The sequence below is a fragment of the Hoplias malabaricus genome, chromosome 3 (assembly GCF_029633855.1).
Source record: "Hoplias malabaricus isolate fHopMal1 chromosome 3, fHopMal1.hap1, whole genome shotgun sequence".
Taxonomy (NCBI): Eukaryota; Metazoa; Chordata; class Actinopteri; order Characiformes; family Erythrinidae; genus Hoplias; species Hoplias malabaricus.
In genome coordinates, this window is record NC_089802.1 from 19,482,274 (window position 1) to 19,500,839 (window position 18,566).

At 37.7% G+C, this 18,566-nt stretch overlaps 1 protein-coding gene across 1 annotated transcript in view; it reads left to right on the top strand.

Moving 5' to 3' along the window:
• The window catches only part of dnah9 (dynein, axonemal, heavy chain 9), a 166,469-nt gene that overhangs the window by 36,218 nt on the left and 111,685 nt on the right, over positions 1-18,566 (top strand). The window contains exons 19-27 of the mRNA XM_066665380.1: positions 313-479; positions 2,317-3,001; positions 3,159-3,344; positions 4,411-4,541; positions 4,802-4,928; positions 6,512-6,664; positions 9,577-9,702; positions 10,025-10,264; positions 11,838-11,998. Of these exons, the coding sequence (XP_066521477.1) occupies positions 313-479; positions 2,317-3,001; positions 3,159-3,344; positions 4,411-4,541; positions 4,802-4,928; positions 6,512-6,664; positions 9,577-9,702; positions 10,025-10,264; positions 11,838-11,998 (1,976 nt within the window). The remainder of the gene's footprint in view (positions 1-312; positions 480-2,316; positions 3,002-3,158; positions 3,345-4,410; positions 4,542-4,801; positions 4,929-6,511; positions 6,665-9,576; positions 9,703-10,024; positions 10,265-11,837; positions 11,999-18,566) is intronic.

An 18,566-nucleotide genomic window follows, 5' to 3' on the forward strand; every position in this document is an offset into this window, starting at 1 on the left:
TAATATCTATAAGCTATGTAGAGGAAATTTATGTCACATCATTCTTATTGTTTATTTTTTATATTAATTCTGACTGCACTGTTACAGAAAAAATGTGTTGTGATTCTCTCAGAGACATATGCATTTGTTCTTTGTTTGTTTTAATTATTGTTTTAATCATTTTTATGTAATTGTTTTATTGGACTTTTATGATTTTATTCTGGCTTTTAATTTAACTGTTTCTTTTTTCTGTAAAGCACTTTGAATTGCTTCTGTATGAAAGGTGCTCTATAAATAAACTTGCCTTGTCTTGCTTTGCCTTTTGATGTGTAGGAGCTTCCAGAGAAATGGACCAACATAAAGAAACAAGCTATGGTGGTGAAACAGCATGTGGCTCCACTGCAGGCCAGTGAGGTGGCTAACCTGCGCAGGAAATGTGCATTCTTTGATGTGGACCAATACAACTTTAGAGAGCACTTCCGCAAAAATGGTCCATTCAGGTACAGAACACTGCTTTATTATTGGTCTCCTACAACAGCTACAGATATGTGTGGATTTTTTGTGATCAATAACATTGCATCTCTCAGACTTTATTGTTCCTGTTATTAATATACACAAAAGAGGCATGGTTATAAGAAAGCAGTTACCTGAGTAAATGCCACATTCTTTTTTCTGTTAATATTGTCATGTGTCAGTGACTCTGTGCATGTATTTGAGGTGTAATCAATAGAGTCTATCAAAGCAAAAAATGGATAGTTATTTGTCTGTTTGTCTAAGACATATTTACTTAGACAAAAAAACAAAAATTGCCAAAATATATATGAAACTGATTATGATTCTTTTTTTTTATATATATATAAAATGCAACTCATATCTGATAAACAATTGTATAGCCTTGTTGTCCCTTAATGAAACTATTTCGTCTCTAAAATTGATCACCCACATCAGGGGGCAGCCATGTTTAAATTCGAGATGTCTCTAGTTTCTCTAGGAGAAAATGACTGATTGCTCCTTTAAATATCTTCAATGCTGCTAATTACAATCTTGGCGAGAACATTTCTATAACACACTGTATCAGTGGGAGATTTATTGCAGGAGGGGAGCAGCGGGGCATATGAATAAGTACATGATGCATGTCACTTGTAATAACTCCACTGTAAAAGTGATTTGTCACTTTTTTCCCTTTCGTTCAATAAACAGGTGCAGTTTTATTTGTCTTACCATATTTAAAATAAATTCCATTGGCGTCTGGAAACAAAAGATGTGTACATGTATTTGGCTCAGGTCAAATGTGTCCAAATAGGGAATGTCCTGAAAGATATTTCTATTGAAAAGTCTGGGCTTTCAGTATCTAGCTAACTCAAAAATCCTGCTTTGTGGAATGAATATATACAGTCTAATGAAGCTAGCAAATCACAGTTGTTTTGGTTTTTATGCAACAAAACAAGAAATTTGCACACAAATCAAGAAAAAAAATTAACATATTGATTGTGTTTGTCATTACAGAGATTAAACAAAACAGGGATAATCTCTTAATTCTTCCAGACATGCTTTGAGTAATCTCTCGCACTCATTCAGGGGGAAAAAAAATAAAGCACATCCAACAGTATAGAAAGCCTATACTAAGTACATCATTTACACAGTGATAAGAGACATTTGGGGAAAAAAATATAAAGATATTATATATAAAAAATATAAAAAAGTATAGTTTTTTATTTGTGAAATTATCGCCCAGTCATTCTTTAAACCAGTAGGCTACTTTAATAAGACAGTGACTTTGAAAAAAAAAACGTATTATTTCAATGTTCAAAATGTTTTACTTATCTTTACAGACCAGCTACCATTTTCAAAAGCCTAGAGTATTAAAAAAAATAATAATTTTTTTGTGATAATTTAAAGCATGGCACACACATGTCTTATACCAACTGAAATTTTTTTAACTGCTCAGCTCTAAAACAGTAATGAAACATTTGTAAAATAATGTGGTGGCACGGTGGCGCAGCAGGTACTGTCACAGTCACACAGCTCTAGGGACCTGGACTGTCTGTGAGGAGTTGGTGTGTTCTCCCTGTATCAGTGTGGGTTTCCTCTGGGTGCTCCGGTTTCCTCCATGGTCCAAAAACACACGTTGGTAGGTGGATCGGTGACTTAAAAGTGCCCATAGGTGTGAATGTGTGTCTGTGTTGCCCTGTGAAGGACTGTATTCTTGCCCTGCACCCAGTGATTCCGGGTAGGCTCTGGACCCACCGTGACCCTGAAATGGATAAGCGGTTACAGACAATAAATGAATGTTAAATCATGTTAGACACTAATGACTTTCTTGTTTTTCTCTCACAGGTTTGACAGCGAAAACCCCTATGAGATGCTGAACTTGGCCCACAAACAGATTCAGGAGAAGGAATCCATCATGGCCGGACTGATAGAGTCCGCCGGCCTCTTCGAAGTCAACATCCCTGACTACAAGCAGGTCAGACAGTGTCGCAAAGAGGTGTCTGTTCTAAAAGAACTGTGGGACATAATCTCAGTGGTCCAATTTAGTCTTGATGCCTGGCGGACCACGCCATGGCGAGATATTAATGTAGAAGACATGGAGTTGGAGTGTAAACGGTTCTCCAAGGAGCTCAGATTGCTGGATAAAGAGGCCCGGGCATGGGATGCCTTCTGTGGACTGGACAGCACTGTGAAGAACACCCTGACATCCCTTCGAGCTGTGGCTGAGCTCCAGAATCCAGCTATTAGACCCAGACACTGGCAGCAGCTCATGATGACAACGGGAGTCCGCTTCAGCATGAGCGAAGACACTTCTCTGGCTGACCTGTTGAACCTCAATCTGCACCACTTTGAGGACGAGGTCAGGGCTATTGTGGACAGAGCTGTGAAGGAGATGGGCATGGAGAAGGTTTTGACCGAGCTGGATGCCACCTGGACTGCGATGGAGTTTGGATATGAGTCTCACCCACGCACCAGTGTCCCTTTGCTCAAATCGGATGAGGACTTAGTGGAGACTCTGGAAGACAACCAGGTAGGGATGTCTCCGTATCAGAGTCAAATGAGTCATTTTTTAATTGTGGTGCATGGCGAGGGAAATTATTTAACAAATTTCATCATTAAAACTATGCTTCTTTTTGCACTCACATTCAAAATTCTTACATGAGGCTCATTATGTCATCGAAAAACAGGTGCAGCTGCAGAACCTCATGTCATCCAAGCACATTGCTTTCTTCCTGGAGGAGGTGTCATCCTGGCAGCGCAGACTCTCAGTGGCTGACTCGGTCATCTCTATCTGGTTCGAGGTCCAGAGAACATGGTGTCATCTGGAGAGCATCTTCATCGGCTCCGAGGACATTCGCTCTCAGTTACCTGAGGTCCGCATTAATGCCTTTATGAAATCTACATGATAATGTGTATATATATAAACATAGATTATATACATATCATCGCGATTATATATATATAGATATATATAATGTTGTTTTTACCACTAAATCCTTCAAATAAGTACAATTTATTACTTGTGCTATTCGTGTGAGACTTTGTAGTCTCTGTATAAACCATTTTATACTGCACACAGCGGGTCTGACTCCTATAGGAGCAGCCATGTTTAAAATAAAGATTACAGCATAATTTCTTATTTCCCCTTCTCACTATGTGTCAGTAGAATGTTTCTTGAACATGAATCACTGGAGAAAAAGACTCTTAACTACATGTTATTTCCTATTTCAACGCTCATCAAAAATCTCATAACCACACAAATGATCTGGAACCATCTTGAATCATTGATTTTATCTTTACTGTTGTTAGTAGTCTGAATATGTGTTTGTGTCAGGAACCGTGTGAGCAAGAATAAGTAAAACGATGTTGAAAGATCAGCTTGGTTTGAAGCAAGTGCATGATGAAATAACAATGCAGTCTTTATAAATCTATATGCTTATGTTACTTTTAAGCTGCATTGATCAAACCCAAAGAAGCAAATATAAACCTGTGAAAAATGTGTGCCTTTTAATTAAACCCTATTATTATATTTCATTAGACTTCACTTTTAATGCCCAAAGTGTAAGAGTGTTCATGATTTAAAACATGATTTTATGACATAAAATCAGAGCAAATTAAGAACATCAGTTAAAAGGGAAAACATGAATCTATCACGGAATTTATCTGTTATCAATGAACAAACCAGATGCCTGTAATGAGGAGCTGGCCTAGCTGCAACAAGGCCCTCACTGACTCAGGAAGCATCTTATCCTACCCACTGGCAGCACGTTCATAAATTTAGATCAGAGATGAGAATGTTTGTCTCATCATGCTTTTGGCTGAATGCGTTGAGATAATCTAATAGTCAGAGACACAGATGTTTGTTAATGATGTCAGTTATTTTTGCTCTGCTGGGAAATAAAATTCATTTGAGCTATTCCCTTGTGAACATGTCCGCAGGATTCCAAACGCTTTGAAGGAATTGATACAGATTTCAAAGAGCTGGCTTACGATGCACATAAAACGCCCAATGTTGTGGAGGCCACCAATAAACCTGGGCTCTACAGCAGACTGGAGGACATTCAGAGCAGGTTCACAGCTTGTTTTTATACATTTACACTCTCTCTCTCTCTCTGTTGCTGTATCATGTCAAAGGTTTACATTCCTCACTTTCCCACTGCAGTGGGGGGAAAAATGAATGTGATGTGACAGTACTGTTTATAGTGTTATATTACCTGGACCTACAGCCCATATTTCAATCTTTGTGTCCACACACATTTATGAAAATACAATCCACAAACACACAACTTTCAGTGTGACGGTTTGATGGTCAGGGCACATGTTCCTGCAGACTGGCTCTTTGTGAGAAGGCTCTGGCCGAGTATCTGGACACCAAGAGGCTGGCCTTCCCCAGGTTCTACTTCATTTCCTCAGCTGACCTGCTGGACATTCTGTCCAATGGCACTGACCCTCATCAGGTACCTCACAGACCCAGCATTTCAACTTTTTGATATAATTGTGAATATATTTATCTTTTATATATTTATCTTTTTGTTAATGATGCACATGCTCAAACTATTACGTATTTAAACTAATATGGTACTGGGCAAATGTTAAAAAATAACAATTAAATACAATTAATTTGTTTTTAAGGATATATTTTTATAAGATTTGGTATTATTGTCCAATTTCATTAAGATACAGTATGTCAAAGGGTAAGAACACTGTCCATATTAGATTTACATTGGGAGAAAATGGGTGCTCAGAGCTATGGATCCAAAGGTATGTGTAGTTGTCAAGAGTCTGTTCCTGAGAAAAGGATGACAAAGTTTCTGGTTTTCCCAGAACAAATAAATCGATCACCCCAGACCTCAACATCACCAAATGTGTCTGGAATTAATCGGTCTAATTCTTTGAAATACTAAAAGTAAGTTAAATGAATGGAAGCTATGAGAAAGACAAAATTTTTTATATCTCTTTTTTTAGCTATCAAGGGTTTAATAAAGCATTGTAGTGACCTGTGGTTCACTCAATACAGAAATATTGCAAACCTGAAGTAGGCAGCTCTGTTTCTGACAGTCTACTATTGCATGGAACTTTTTTGTCAGTGTAGAACATTTCTCATACCCCGGCCCTGTCTGACTGGAAATTAATTAAATGAGGGATCAATATGGTCTCTCACTTTTGCACAATGCTGAATATCATCACTGTCTAAAAAAACAACTTTTTATTACCATTTAATTACCACCATCATTTTTTCATTGTGTGTTAGTATGTGTTGCGCATGTATGAGTGGATCAGACACAGCAGTGCTATGTAAGTTTTTAAATACCGTGTTCACTCTGTTAGACACACCTACCTCGTTTATCCACCTTGTAGATGTAAAGTCAGAGACAGTAGCTCATCTGTTGCTGCACAGTTTGTGTTGATCGTCCTCTAGTCCTTCATTAGTGAACATAGGACGCTGTTTGCTGGACATTTTTGGTTAGTGGACTATTCTCAGTTCAGCAGTGACACTGAGGTGTTTAAAAACTTTAGCAGCCTTTCTGTGTCTCATCCACACATACCAGTGCAAAAAATACACATTACTGCTGCGTGCAGAATGATCCACTACCCAAATCATACCTGCTCTGTGGTGGTCCTGTGGGGTTATTGACCACTGAAGAGCAGAGTGAAATGGGGATAAGAAAGTATGCAGAAAAACAGGTGGACTACACTAAATTGTTCTTATTCAGTTCTGTTATTATTCTTTGAATGATTACTTAAGCTCTAAATCTTCAGCAGTCACTCCATTATCGACAAAGTGACAGTAATTAAAACATTATAAAGGCTTCTGATAATAACTGAAGCAAAAAAGTGTCTGTGTTTAAACTGGACCTGTATGGCGTTGCCTCCAGTGCAGCTTTCTGTGTCAGACTCCAGATGGCAGTGTTGGTCACAGCTTTCATGCTGGCTTGGCTCAAAATGCGATTTCATAACATTGTGATGAACCTTGTGTAAACATATATAAACAATCATGGTGGTCTTTAGTCAGTCTTAAGCTTCAATTATCCACCCTCAGGTTCAGAGGCATCTGTCCAAGTTGTTTGACAACACAGCAAAAATGAAGTTTGAAAACGATGCTGCTGGCAACCCAACTAAAATGGGGCTGGGGATGTTCAGTAAGGAGGAGGAATATGTTCCTTTCAATGAGCCCTGTGACTGCAGCGGCCAGGTACGTTCAGCAGCAGAACTTTCACAGTATACTTAAATTCACTCTCTGTTTGCCTACAATCATCTTAAAAGAGACAGTAGATACAATATAAATACGCACTTGCTAAGGTTACTGATATTTTTGGGGATTTTTTAATCAGTATTCTTCCTTACTTTATTTACTGTTTATTCAAAAACTTCCCACAATGCACTGCAAAAGTTAGTGTACAACCGGATACCCATAATCCACTGTGCTGTTTGGTAAAAACCTGAATGAGTTAGTGTCCGAAACCATTCACAAGGCTCCTGAATTCATTGCACTGTATAATGAGTAATATGGAGAATAGTGAATAGGGAGACATTTCAGACACAGGAAGAATCCCAAGTGTAGAAAGTATTCATTCATTATCTGTAACCGCTTATCTAATTCAGGGTCGCGGTGGGTCCAGAGCCTACCTGGAATCATTGGGCGCAAGGTGGGAATACACCCTGGAGGGGGTGCTAGTCCTTCACAGGGCAACACAGACACACACACACACATTCACTCACACACACGAACACTTTTGAGTCGCCAATCCACCTACCAACGTGTGTTTTTGGACTGTGGGAGGAAACCGGACACGCGGACACGGGGAGAACACACCAACTCCTCACAGTCACCCGGAGTGGGAATCGAACACACAACCTCCACCGTGCCGCCCGTGTAGGAAATAAATAATCCTAAATAAGAATTTGTAGGTTAGTCATCCTTAATCTTCTAAGTCTTCTTTACAGATTAACATATCAAGTAAATAAAAAATTTTCCACATTAAGATGCTGTAAAATCTGAAGTTTTGAATTGTATTTTAACATTAAAGTTTTCTGTGAAATCAGACACTCCTTTTTTGAGCTGCCAGTATCTCAGCATAAATGGACAACTCAGTATACTTGGAGGACACTAACTGCTATTAATAATAATAACATTAATAATAATAATAATATATTATATGATACAAATATCAGGTATCACTTAGCATCAATTTCTTGATCCCCTGATGAGTTTCTGCTCTTCATAAGTAAGAATCTTTTGCTTAAAAACTGCAGTAGTATGTGCCAAAAGACTTGTTTTATAATGTAATGTTGTTCTTGCACATCACAATAATGTGTGATATGCTATCTACAACAAAGGTGTAAAAAATACAGAGAAACTGTAAAGAACTGAAGGTACAGGCCAGAGTCAATAAACTTCAGTCTGACTTAATTAAAGGTAAAGGTACAGAGCTATGCATTTATGAGCATACTAAATTATGTGTGTAATGTATGTAAAGTAAAAATGAAATTTGATTACAAATCTGTATCACTCCAATTAGTCCTTGTTTTAACTCTTAATATTTAGCTAAATTCATTGCAAACATGGTGTGATATTATCATAAACATCACATTATACAGAATTATACTTCATACGGTCTCCATCCAGCAGCAATTCATTTTGTGCCTTCTCCTCATCTTCCTCATCAGTGCAGCCAAGAGTGTGGCGCGGCGACTAATAGGCAATAACTGTTTCTTGCATAAGGATTAATTAGCATAGTTGCAAAGTCATTCAGAGTGGTTGGATGTGAAATGTTTCATTCTGGGAAAAACTTACAAAGTCAGAAAGTTTCACAGCAGTGATGATAAGAATATTTAAAGAGCTTAATTGCTCTAAAAGTTACACCTCAGAAAGTTTTTAGGCTTTTCCTGATTGTTGAGACTCTTTAAAACATATTTGAAAGACACCCTAATGGCTGAGAGAAGATGTGAGGAGAAAACACAGTACTCAATAATACCTTTATTTTTCCACAGTCTTATTTTATATAAATATTACTTACATACGAAGACACATGTAAATTTACTGATTCTAACACTGGTTATAAAAAGCAAAAGGTTATATTAGAGTTGTATTGATCCTATCCCCTGGATCATATCATTACTATTGTAATGAAATTTGAGTATGGTTCTCTGCTATGAAGCTTTGAACATCAAGTTATGCATATATCCTGTTTTAGAGGAGTTGAATGTGAATTTCAACATCTATGGTAAACCATCACAATGAAGTTTTATTCAAAGCTGAAATTATTCATTAATAAACTATTACTAGCCCATTACTAGCCATTACACCCTGAAGGGATTACTACCTCACTTCACTGCACTAGTTTGCACACCTTTAGGTAAAACTACTGATAGGCTCTATCTACTGCATTCTATATGAGTTTATAAATATTTACCTGATCACAGTTATTTCAGTGACTACAATAATTTCCATAGTTGTTAGCTTTCATACTTGTATGTTTTTAACACTTTTATTTTTATCTGCAGAATTCAGGACATATGTATAAAAAGCAGAAAACACAAAAACTCTATCTTCTTACTTATGCCCTTTAGAGGCAGCCTTGAGTAATGTTTGTTTAAATGAGCTTGAACTGTGTCTGTCATTTGGGAGCTATTAAAGCAACAGTATGTAGTATTTTTACCTTAATACTTCAGTTTCAACACCATTGTCATGCTCCACTCACCTGTAAAAGGGAGAATAGAACCTCTGTTGTTTCTACACCAGGCTCAGCACTGCAGAAAATTTAGCAGGATGGTAGGAAACGACCTGCCCCTTCTCCCTCCATCTTGATTTCAGGCATGTGCTGTGAAAGTGAATAACACTCTGCAATTGTATGGGGAGCCCAGTAGCAAAAATACCAAATCGTACCTACTGTTGCTTTAAGTATCAACAGCTAAGAAGCAGAATAGCTAGCTATGAATCATTTTGCCCACTTTAGGCTTGTAGTTTATAGTGAGTCCACTTAATTCAAAATACAAGAGAAGTAAAACGATGAGCTGTAAAATAAAATTCAGGATCATAGCTGTCCCAATGTAAGGGTAATGAATTATTCCATTGTAGGATAATAGTTGTTTTTCTCTTTTCAGGTTGAAATATGGCTGAATAGGGTTCTGGAAACAATGCGGGCTACAGTGCGACACGAGATGACGGAGGCAGTGGTAACATATGAAGATAAGCCCAGGGAACAGTGGCTGTTTGATTATCCAGCGCAGGTATTGTGCAGAGGCGAATCAAACGCTGCTTGTAAACACCTGCAGGCAGATTCCGTCTTGAACGAGCGAATATTTATGAAGGACCAGGCAACATGCTGCAGAATTAAGATAGTGGGAAATATTTATTGCGGTGCGTTAAATGTTTCATAGACAGTAGCTGTTGAACTTATCTTTTATATGATGCAATAAATTCAGACACGCCTGTATTCCTGGAAAATGTTCAGTTGGTGTGTGAATGCCAGGGTGTGCTCTTTGATGCTTCTCTGTGCATGCGGAATGTGATTGTGAGTGTGTATATACGTATTTGATGTGTGTGTTTCAGGTTGCACTCACCTGTACTCAGATCTGGTGGACAACCGATGTGGGAATGGCCTTCTCTAGGCTGGAGGAGGGCTATGAGAATGCTATGAAGGAGTACTATAAGAAACAAGTGAGCCAGTTAAACACCCTCATTACGATGCTGATAGGGCAGCTCAGCCCAGGGGACAGGCAGAAAGTCATGACTATCTGCACCATAGACGTCCACGCCAGAGATGTGGTGGCGAAGATCATCGCTCAGAAGGTACGGTGCCATCAAAGTCCCAGAGCACAGAAAAGCACATTTTGGCTGTTTTTTTACAACCTATATTAATACGGTTTACAGCAGTTTTGCCTTACCCATTCACCTTGAAATTATATGGTTTATTTTATCCTGAGCTGCTTTTTGAGTTGATTAAAATATAGGGCAGCCAATCAGAACAGAGATCATTTGAAGGCCGTACAAGGAGAAAACCTTAGGTTACCTATGTTACCCCGGTTGCATGAGTGAGGTATATCACCATATTGAGATACTGAAATGAATGCTGAGTAAGTGTAGCAGACAGAGAGGTCTTGGAATATTGTAATTTTTTTTCAGGATCAATATGGTGTTGTCTTATATGGCTAACTAATATGATTTATGATGTTTTTGGCACAGTAATCAACACACACACAAAAAAAATCAGGAGGATGGTAGGTTGTAGCCATTTTAATGTTATTTACAGCAGTGTGCAAAAGAAGTGCTGAGAAGTTATTTCTTTTTTCAGGATACATTTCTGAGGAGATTAGATATAAGATAATCCACTTGCATGAGGAAGGGAAGAGATAAAAGAAAATAAATGGATAAACAGAAGTCTCCCAAACTGGAGACAATAGGACTCTGAACAACTGTGCAAAACCTGGAAGAACAAAACTTTTTTAGTGTTCTCAGAACAATGTATTGACCACTCAACAGCCCAGACCTCAACATCTTTGTGTTTGGTTTACCTGCAGAAAATATAGTCTACTTCTAAGAATAAACTCTGGAGGTGTGGAAACATATTCCTGCAGTAATGATATACTAAAGACAAAAAAAAAAAAAAAAAATAAAATAAAATAAAAAATATATATATATATATATATATATAAGGGCTGGACAATAATTCCATATCAGTATTTTCTACTGTGGCATTTATATTGTTTATATTGGTATCAGAATTATATTGACCAAAATTAGGAAATATATTGTGAAATCAATTTTGGCCATATCGTCCAGCCCTACTGGAAATGTTTATTATATTTAGTTACAGAGGCTTCTTCATAATTTCCTGTTAAACAGATGCTTTCTTGTTTTTGACACTGTAAAATTCAATACTTAATGCACGTTATGATTGGAAATGAATGAAATAAAGGGAGCTCTCTGACTTGCACAGTATTTTGTCTGTCGGAACAGTCTGCAGTGTCATTGTGCATTCAGTCTCAGTCAGCACGCAGAGAGTGATATTAATTAACAGACGGAGAGTCAGCTTTGCATTAGCTTTTTCGCTATGGGAGTTTGGACAACTTTTTTTTATTCATTAAGGAGTATTCATGCAATATTATTTGCCTTCTTAGCAAAATAGTTCCGATGTATTGTTCCCCTGTGATTTCTCATACTCTGGATATGCTTCAATGCCTGTCATTAAGTCAAATAGAACTCCTAATGAAAGTGAAGAAAGGAGAGTGGCTTAGACAGTGGATAATTTACTTTGCACTGCTCAGGTGTTACTTTCTCTTATTCTAATCCTCTGTAATCATCTCCTTGTTTTTTCGTGGGGTGTGGGGTAAGCTTGGTTTGTGTGGTGTGCTCTTGCTCTCAGGTGGAGAATTCCCAGGCCTTCGTGTGGCTGTCTCAGCTGCGCCACCGCTGGGGTGAGGGCGAGAAACACTGCTTCGCCAATATCTGCGACGCTCAGTTCCTTTACTCCTATGAATACTTGGGCAACACGCCACGCCTCGTTATCACACCTCTTACGGACAGGTGAGGAAGCCCACTAGAGACTCTAGATACTCATCTAACTGTTTGAGATCACTGTGTTTTGAAATCACTGTGTTTTGTCCTTTGAATTATAAACTAATATTATCCTTGTGATTTTTCACAGATTACATACTGAGTATTCAAAATCCACTCAAATATATTAAATAGAATAGTACAAAAATACCAGCTCAAAAATTTTCCTCAGTTCTTGGAACTATATCCAACATTAATCAGCATGACACTGAGTTCTTCTGATTTTTGTCAAATCTTTAAAGCTTTAATAAGTGTGACCAATCGCAAAGCTGCACACACAGAACAGAAGGAAATGAAGCACAAAATGGAATTAGTGACTAAATATGAATGGATCAAATGTAACTGAGCAAAACGCCTCCTTTTCTTGCTTGTATACTTGAGAAGTAAAAGTATAACAATTTATAAACTAGAGCCGCTAGCGGCTATCTGCGGGTTCAAGCACTAACTGGCTTAATATGGCAGTCAAGTCAAATCTGACAACTCCTGTAGTATGAATTGATCGGGAGAGGATGTATTGACATTTGTGGCTATGGCAAAATTGTTAGACATTGAGCCAAGTAGGTATGTGCAGTGTCAGATTATTTGTAATAGGCGCTTGTGTTTGTGACTTGTGTTCTACAGTCTCTGAGGTGTGTTTGTTTCTGAGTGATGTGTGTGGTGTAAGAGGGTCTTTGTGTGAGGTATATAATGTGTAAGCAGTGCTTACTATAAACTTGAATATTACAGGTGTTCATGAAAAAGTTGATTTATTTCCGTAATTCTATTCAAAGAGTTGAACTTGTATATTATATGCATTCATTACTCACAGACTGATATATGTCAAGTGTTTATTTCTTTTAATTTGATGATTATAAATGACAATTTATAATTTGAATTTTGTGAAAAGGTTCAATATTGAAGACAACTGGTGCGACACTCTAATCAGTGAATTAACTCAAAACACCTGCATAGGCCTTTAACTGGTCTCTCAGTCTAGTTCTGTAGGCTCCACAATCATGGGGAACACTGCTGACTTGACAGTTGTCCAAAAGATGACCATTGACACCTTACACTAGCAGAGCAAGACACAAATGGTCATTGCTAAAAATGCTGGCTGTTCACAAAGCTCTGTGTCAAAGCACATTAATAGAGAGGAGAAGGGAAGGAAAAGATGTGGTAGAGGATTGTTAAATAAAACCCATTCACAAATGTTAGGGAGATTCTCAAAGACTGGACTGCAGCTGGAGTCAGCGCTTGAAGAACCACCACGCACAGATGTATGCAAGACATGGGTTTCAGCGTCGCATTCCTTGTGTGAACCCACTCTTGAACAAAAGACAGCATCAGAAGCGTGTGGCTTGGGCCAGTGTAAAGTTTCCACAGTTAGTGATGGTTTGGGTTGCCATGTCATCTGCTCGAGTTGGTCCACTGTGTTTTCTGAGGGCCAAGATCAATGCAGCCTTCTACCAGGATGTTTTAGGGCATTTCATGCTTCCTGCTCTGACCAACTTTATGGAGATGCAGGTTTCATTTTCCAACAGGACTTGGAACTTGCACACAGTGCCAAAGCTACCAGTACCTGGTTTAAGGACCATGGTCTCACTGTCCTTAATTGGCCAACAAACTCGCCTGACCTTAACCCCATTGAAAATCTTCAGGGTATTGTGAAGAGTAAGATGCAATACGCCAGACCCAACAATGCAGAAGAGCTGAAGGCCACTATCAGAGCAACCTGTGCTCTGGACAGGCTACTATAGAGTAGTTATATATAAATCTAAAATATTTAAATGCAGGTGGGCATTTAAATGCAGGAGGCGGTGTGGGGGAGGAGGTTTCCTCGCACTACAGCCAATCAGAGTGCAGCTCTTGCCTTTTAACATGTCAGGCATTAAATGGGACACTGTACTCTGTGAGAAACAAGTATAAACATCAGAAACTCAGTACATCAGAATAAAACACACAATAACAAAGGGTATTTTCTGACTGGTGAGGGTAAATGGCCACTTGAAGAGGTATAGGAGACTTTATAATTTTTAATTATGATAAATATTCATATTCATATGGTATGACCATTAACCTTTGCAGGTGAATAGGATCTTAACCTCCATATAGATCAAAAAAACAATATTTAGTTTTGTAGTTCTATCTGGTGGTGAAAGAATTTACTACTGTAACATAGTGTTGCTAAGCAGTTACAGTCTTTCATGTTAGAATTGTTTAAGGGAGTACTACTCTATGGATATTTTCCTAACATGTACATATGTGGTATCAGTGGAATCCTAAAGACCTGGCATATAATAATTATCAATAAAATGTTGAACTTTCATCACTATGTGGCTTACAGGCCCCTCCAAATAATAGAGATCCAGCATGAATTATAGAAATCACAAATGCACCTATAACTCAAAAAAGCTTTCCCCAAAAATTTCAAAACTGCACATGCTTGATCAGTATGAGGATCAGATGACATGATTAAATTGTGGTGCCACTGCAATCCTAGATGGCGCTATAACACAAAAAAGCTTATTTTATCAGTTATTGTCCAATTGTAGCGCCCCCTTTTGGTGGATTGGAGTCATATTGTGTATGCTTCTTCATAGTAAGGCCCTACATACGTATGTCAAATTTAGTCTTGATTGGGCTTAATTTGTTTGAGTTACAGCTGAAAGAATGTTTAAAGCTCCACACACTTCGATTTATTGATTTATTACAACAAAAGTTTGTCCAAATGTTGAACTTTTTTTGATAATTATTGACCTACAGGCTCTGCAGATTCTAACAAGGTCAATTTTTTGGGAATAGAGCAAAATTCCACGGACTAGTTTGAAAATGTTCAATTTTAAACAACTGGCAATTGAGAAAATACAATGCATTTTTTGACAACACTTGCAACTATAAAGTTGTGAGGCCCTCTGCAGAGTATACAGAGAAGTAAACTGCGTGTCGATACGCTTAATTTTTGCTGAGAAATATCATATTTTCTTGATATAGCGCCCCCTAGTGGCTATCATTACGACAATTTTTATGCACTTATGGAGGGCTCCCAGGAACATACCAGTCAAATCCCATGATGATTGGACCTTGTTAAGGTAGTCAAACAGGTGCTAACATCTGATTGGCCGATGACGATCACAATTTTGCCCGAATCTAATTGTCCTTAATTTTCCACTTATAGCCTTGCCCACAGAAGCAGCATGCCAAACGGCGGTCCGATCCGCCTTGCGGATGCTGAGATATACACTTGTAGCATTTACAGCGCCCCCTATATGAATATAGCATTTGACATGCTACCTCAGAATCATATCTGGAAGTAGAATATGAAATTTGAACACATTGGCGTAAAGTATGAAATTGTTATAAATTTGTAAGTAAAACATACGATAAGCTGAAGAGGTTCATTTGCATATGGCGGCCATATTGAATCGAAATTTAAACTTTTTTTTTATAATTATTAACCTTCAGACTCCTGCGAACATTTTGGCACCAAGCTCAAGAGAATTGGACAAAAATCCCCGGACTAGTTCGCAAAAGTAGGTTTTGCAAATTATGCAAATTAGCGTGATAATAACCTTGGAAAAATGAAATTTTGACTAACCCGTTTTTGATTTGTCAGGACCCAAAGAATCAGTGGAAAAAAAGATTTTGTCTCTACGCCTCAGGGTGTAGGAGATATGAATCTAAACGCGTTTCACTTTGCTATAGCGCCACCATTAGGCCAATCAGTGTAATTTTTGTTGTCCTCCGAGATGCACACAAACTACATCTACCCTCCAAGTGGGAAGTCTGTACGACCTACGGTCTCTTCCGCACAATGACTTTTACAGGAGAAAAAGAATAATAAGAAAAACCGGTACAAAAACAATAGGGTTCTACGCACTGAGTGCTTGAACCCTAATAATCCAGAAAATACCCATTAATCAATGTTTTGAAAGGTGTTAAGGAAGCTGCAACATTTTAAATTACTATTTTCCTTTTGGACTGCCTCAGAAAAACAGGCAAAAACTGCTGAGTTGGTGTATTTTAACTTCTGCCTGGTAGTGTATAAATTGGTCATGAGAGTGAGAAATGGAAATCTCAAAGTACTAACAGTTCCTTGCAGTTTAAAAATGAAAGTTCAGTGTCAAATCTAATTTACACAATTCATCCTCTAGCAATTTATAAGGTTCTATCTGCATTTTGTGTGTTTTTGAGCTTTTGTGCTTTAAAGGACCAAGTTATAGTTTGGCTGTGGAGATAGATAATATTTGTTTTCTAGATTAACTGTCCATAATTCAGAATATCACAGAAGAAGAATGTGTGAATATTTAACCAAAAATGCCAGGAAAAAAAACTTATAATTCTAAGAGGAAGTATTGTCCCTTTACCTTAAATGTCACTGTTCAATTCAAGTTTGATGTCCATTGGTTTTACACTATGATGTTATTATAGCTAACAATCTTACATTGATTAGCATCCTGAAACTTCATAAAATAGGCAAAGGTACTAACACATAGATAGCTTCTACCACTGATTTTAGCTAAAACGTGTACTGCTGTTAAATTATTTTATGCAACACTATGTAATACTTATATTACATATTTATATTACTTAACAATTTGTTTTTGTTTGCAACAATGCTAACCGAAGTATATATGCATTAGCTCAATTAGCCTCTTGGCTCTGCTGTAACATGGAAGAAGAATTATAACATCAATCATATCTTAGATGACTGACTAATGTTGGCGTAGAGGGAAATTTTTGGGTGACATATCACTATTAAGGAATGTTGCTCTGGTCAGATACAATCAATCCCTTTCTGACTATGTAAGATTTTAGCTGTTGGTGTATGGGCTTTCTTAAAGGCATGTCTCCAAAATCTCTCAAAGAGGTGGCCAGCCTGGAAGTGAGCCGAGACGAGTTTAAATGTTAAAGAAAGTGAGTGTCCCATTAAACACTCTCCTGCTCAAAGTAAACAGCAGGTTGCTGAAGCTCCTTGGCAAGCTGTTTATACAAAAGTGCCCCAAACGGTCTCTGGATGTCTTTGAAACAACAACAAAGTGGAGGCAGGCGTCTTTGATGGAGAAATCAATGGCACTGCGTCTTGCCGAGCATATGGCGGGGTTTTCGTAGCTCCGGCAATGCTCTGTTGACCATGTCAGAGTTCTGGCTTTCATCCATGTTGAGATGAATGTGCTGAGGAATGGTACCAGTGCAGATGGCTCCATAACGTGTTGGGCCTCAGAAGTTCTTTAACATTCATTAAGAAAAAATAAATAAATAAATAAATACATTTTAAAAAGCTGAATCTCTGTTATAAACATAAACTGCCTATTTATGCTTTTGGTAATTAATAGCAAGGTTTTAAGGCCAGTTGGTTCCATATGTGACAAGACGAGGCTCTTTGTAAGCAAATTGCTCGCAATATACAAATCATTTCAGTCTTGCAAAATTGCTGCTTCCTGCCATTTTAAGAACTCCTGCCTCACTTGCATTCTATAAAATAGCATTTGAAGTCTGGCCCAAGTTATAAGACCAATTTGGTTTTGCCAAAAATTATTCCTTCCAATAGTGGACTGTCAGGAGCAATGTTATCCATTTCAGGTTTTCTATATTTCTGTACTTAGTCAGTTACAGGTCAGTAAAATCAGTACGCTAAACTGCAATACTATACTCAGATAACACTCTGTATTCACAAATGTGCAATAATCTACATAAGGTAAAATAAGTGAGAAACTTGAAAATAAGCTCAAAACATCCAAATTGTACACCTCCATTTCAATGTATGTGTTTGGAATTAATTGAAAATGTATTTCCTGCCTAATAAGCTTTTGTTTAGTATATTGTTACACTACACTGTAAAAAAATGCTGTGAAATTTACAGTAGCTTATTGTTAGTTCAGCTACCAGTAAATTTCTGTTAATATACAGTATTTTACTGCATTTTACACATCTGCTCTACAAAATCACAGTACTTGTCGGTTGTGAATTCTATCTGAGACTGAGACCGCGTTCACCCAGCAACACTGACCCAACTTCAGTTTTACTCTGCACTGGTAGAAGTACATTCACTAAAGGTCACTAAAGGTAGAAAAAGCAGTTTTAAAGTCCAGTATTGTTCCTTTAGGGAACAATATAAGACATAATACAAGTTCTGGAGATTAAATGGGGTGAAATGAACACAATTTTAAAATCTACATTTATGAAAGAACAAGGTACAATTATGTCCCTCAACTAAAGGTACTGAACATGTACCCCTGAGGGTACAACTACAGTGACAGTAAAAGTTACTGTAGCTACCTCTATCTCAATCTTCACCATTAGAGATACAGTATTCTTCATACTGCGGACCCTGTAGCTACAACTTCACCCACAACAGTAACTTCAGATTTATTGACTCCACACACACAAAAAAACCTCCTACTTCACTAACTCCACCTCTTATACACCATCAGAAACAACCCAATCTACTTTACACTGTAGCTGTAACTCCACAGCATCAACCTTGCAAGAAGTTAATATTCACGTTACAGTATTTCACCAAAAACAAATGTAGTCAAAATGTAAATAATTTAGAATTAAT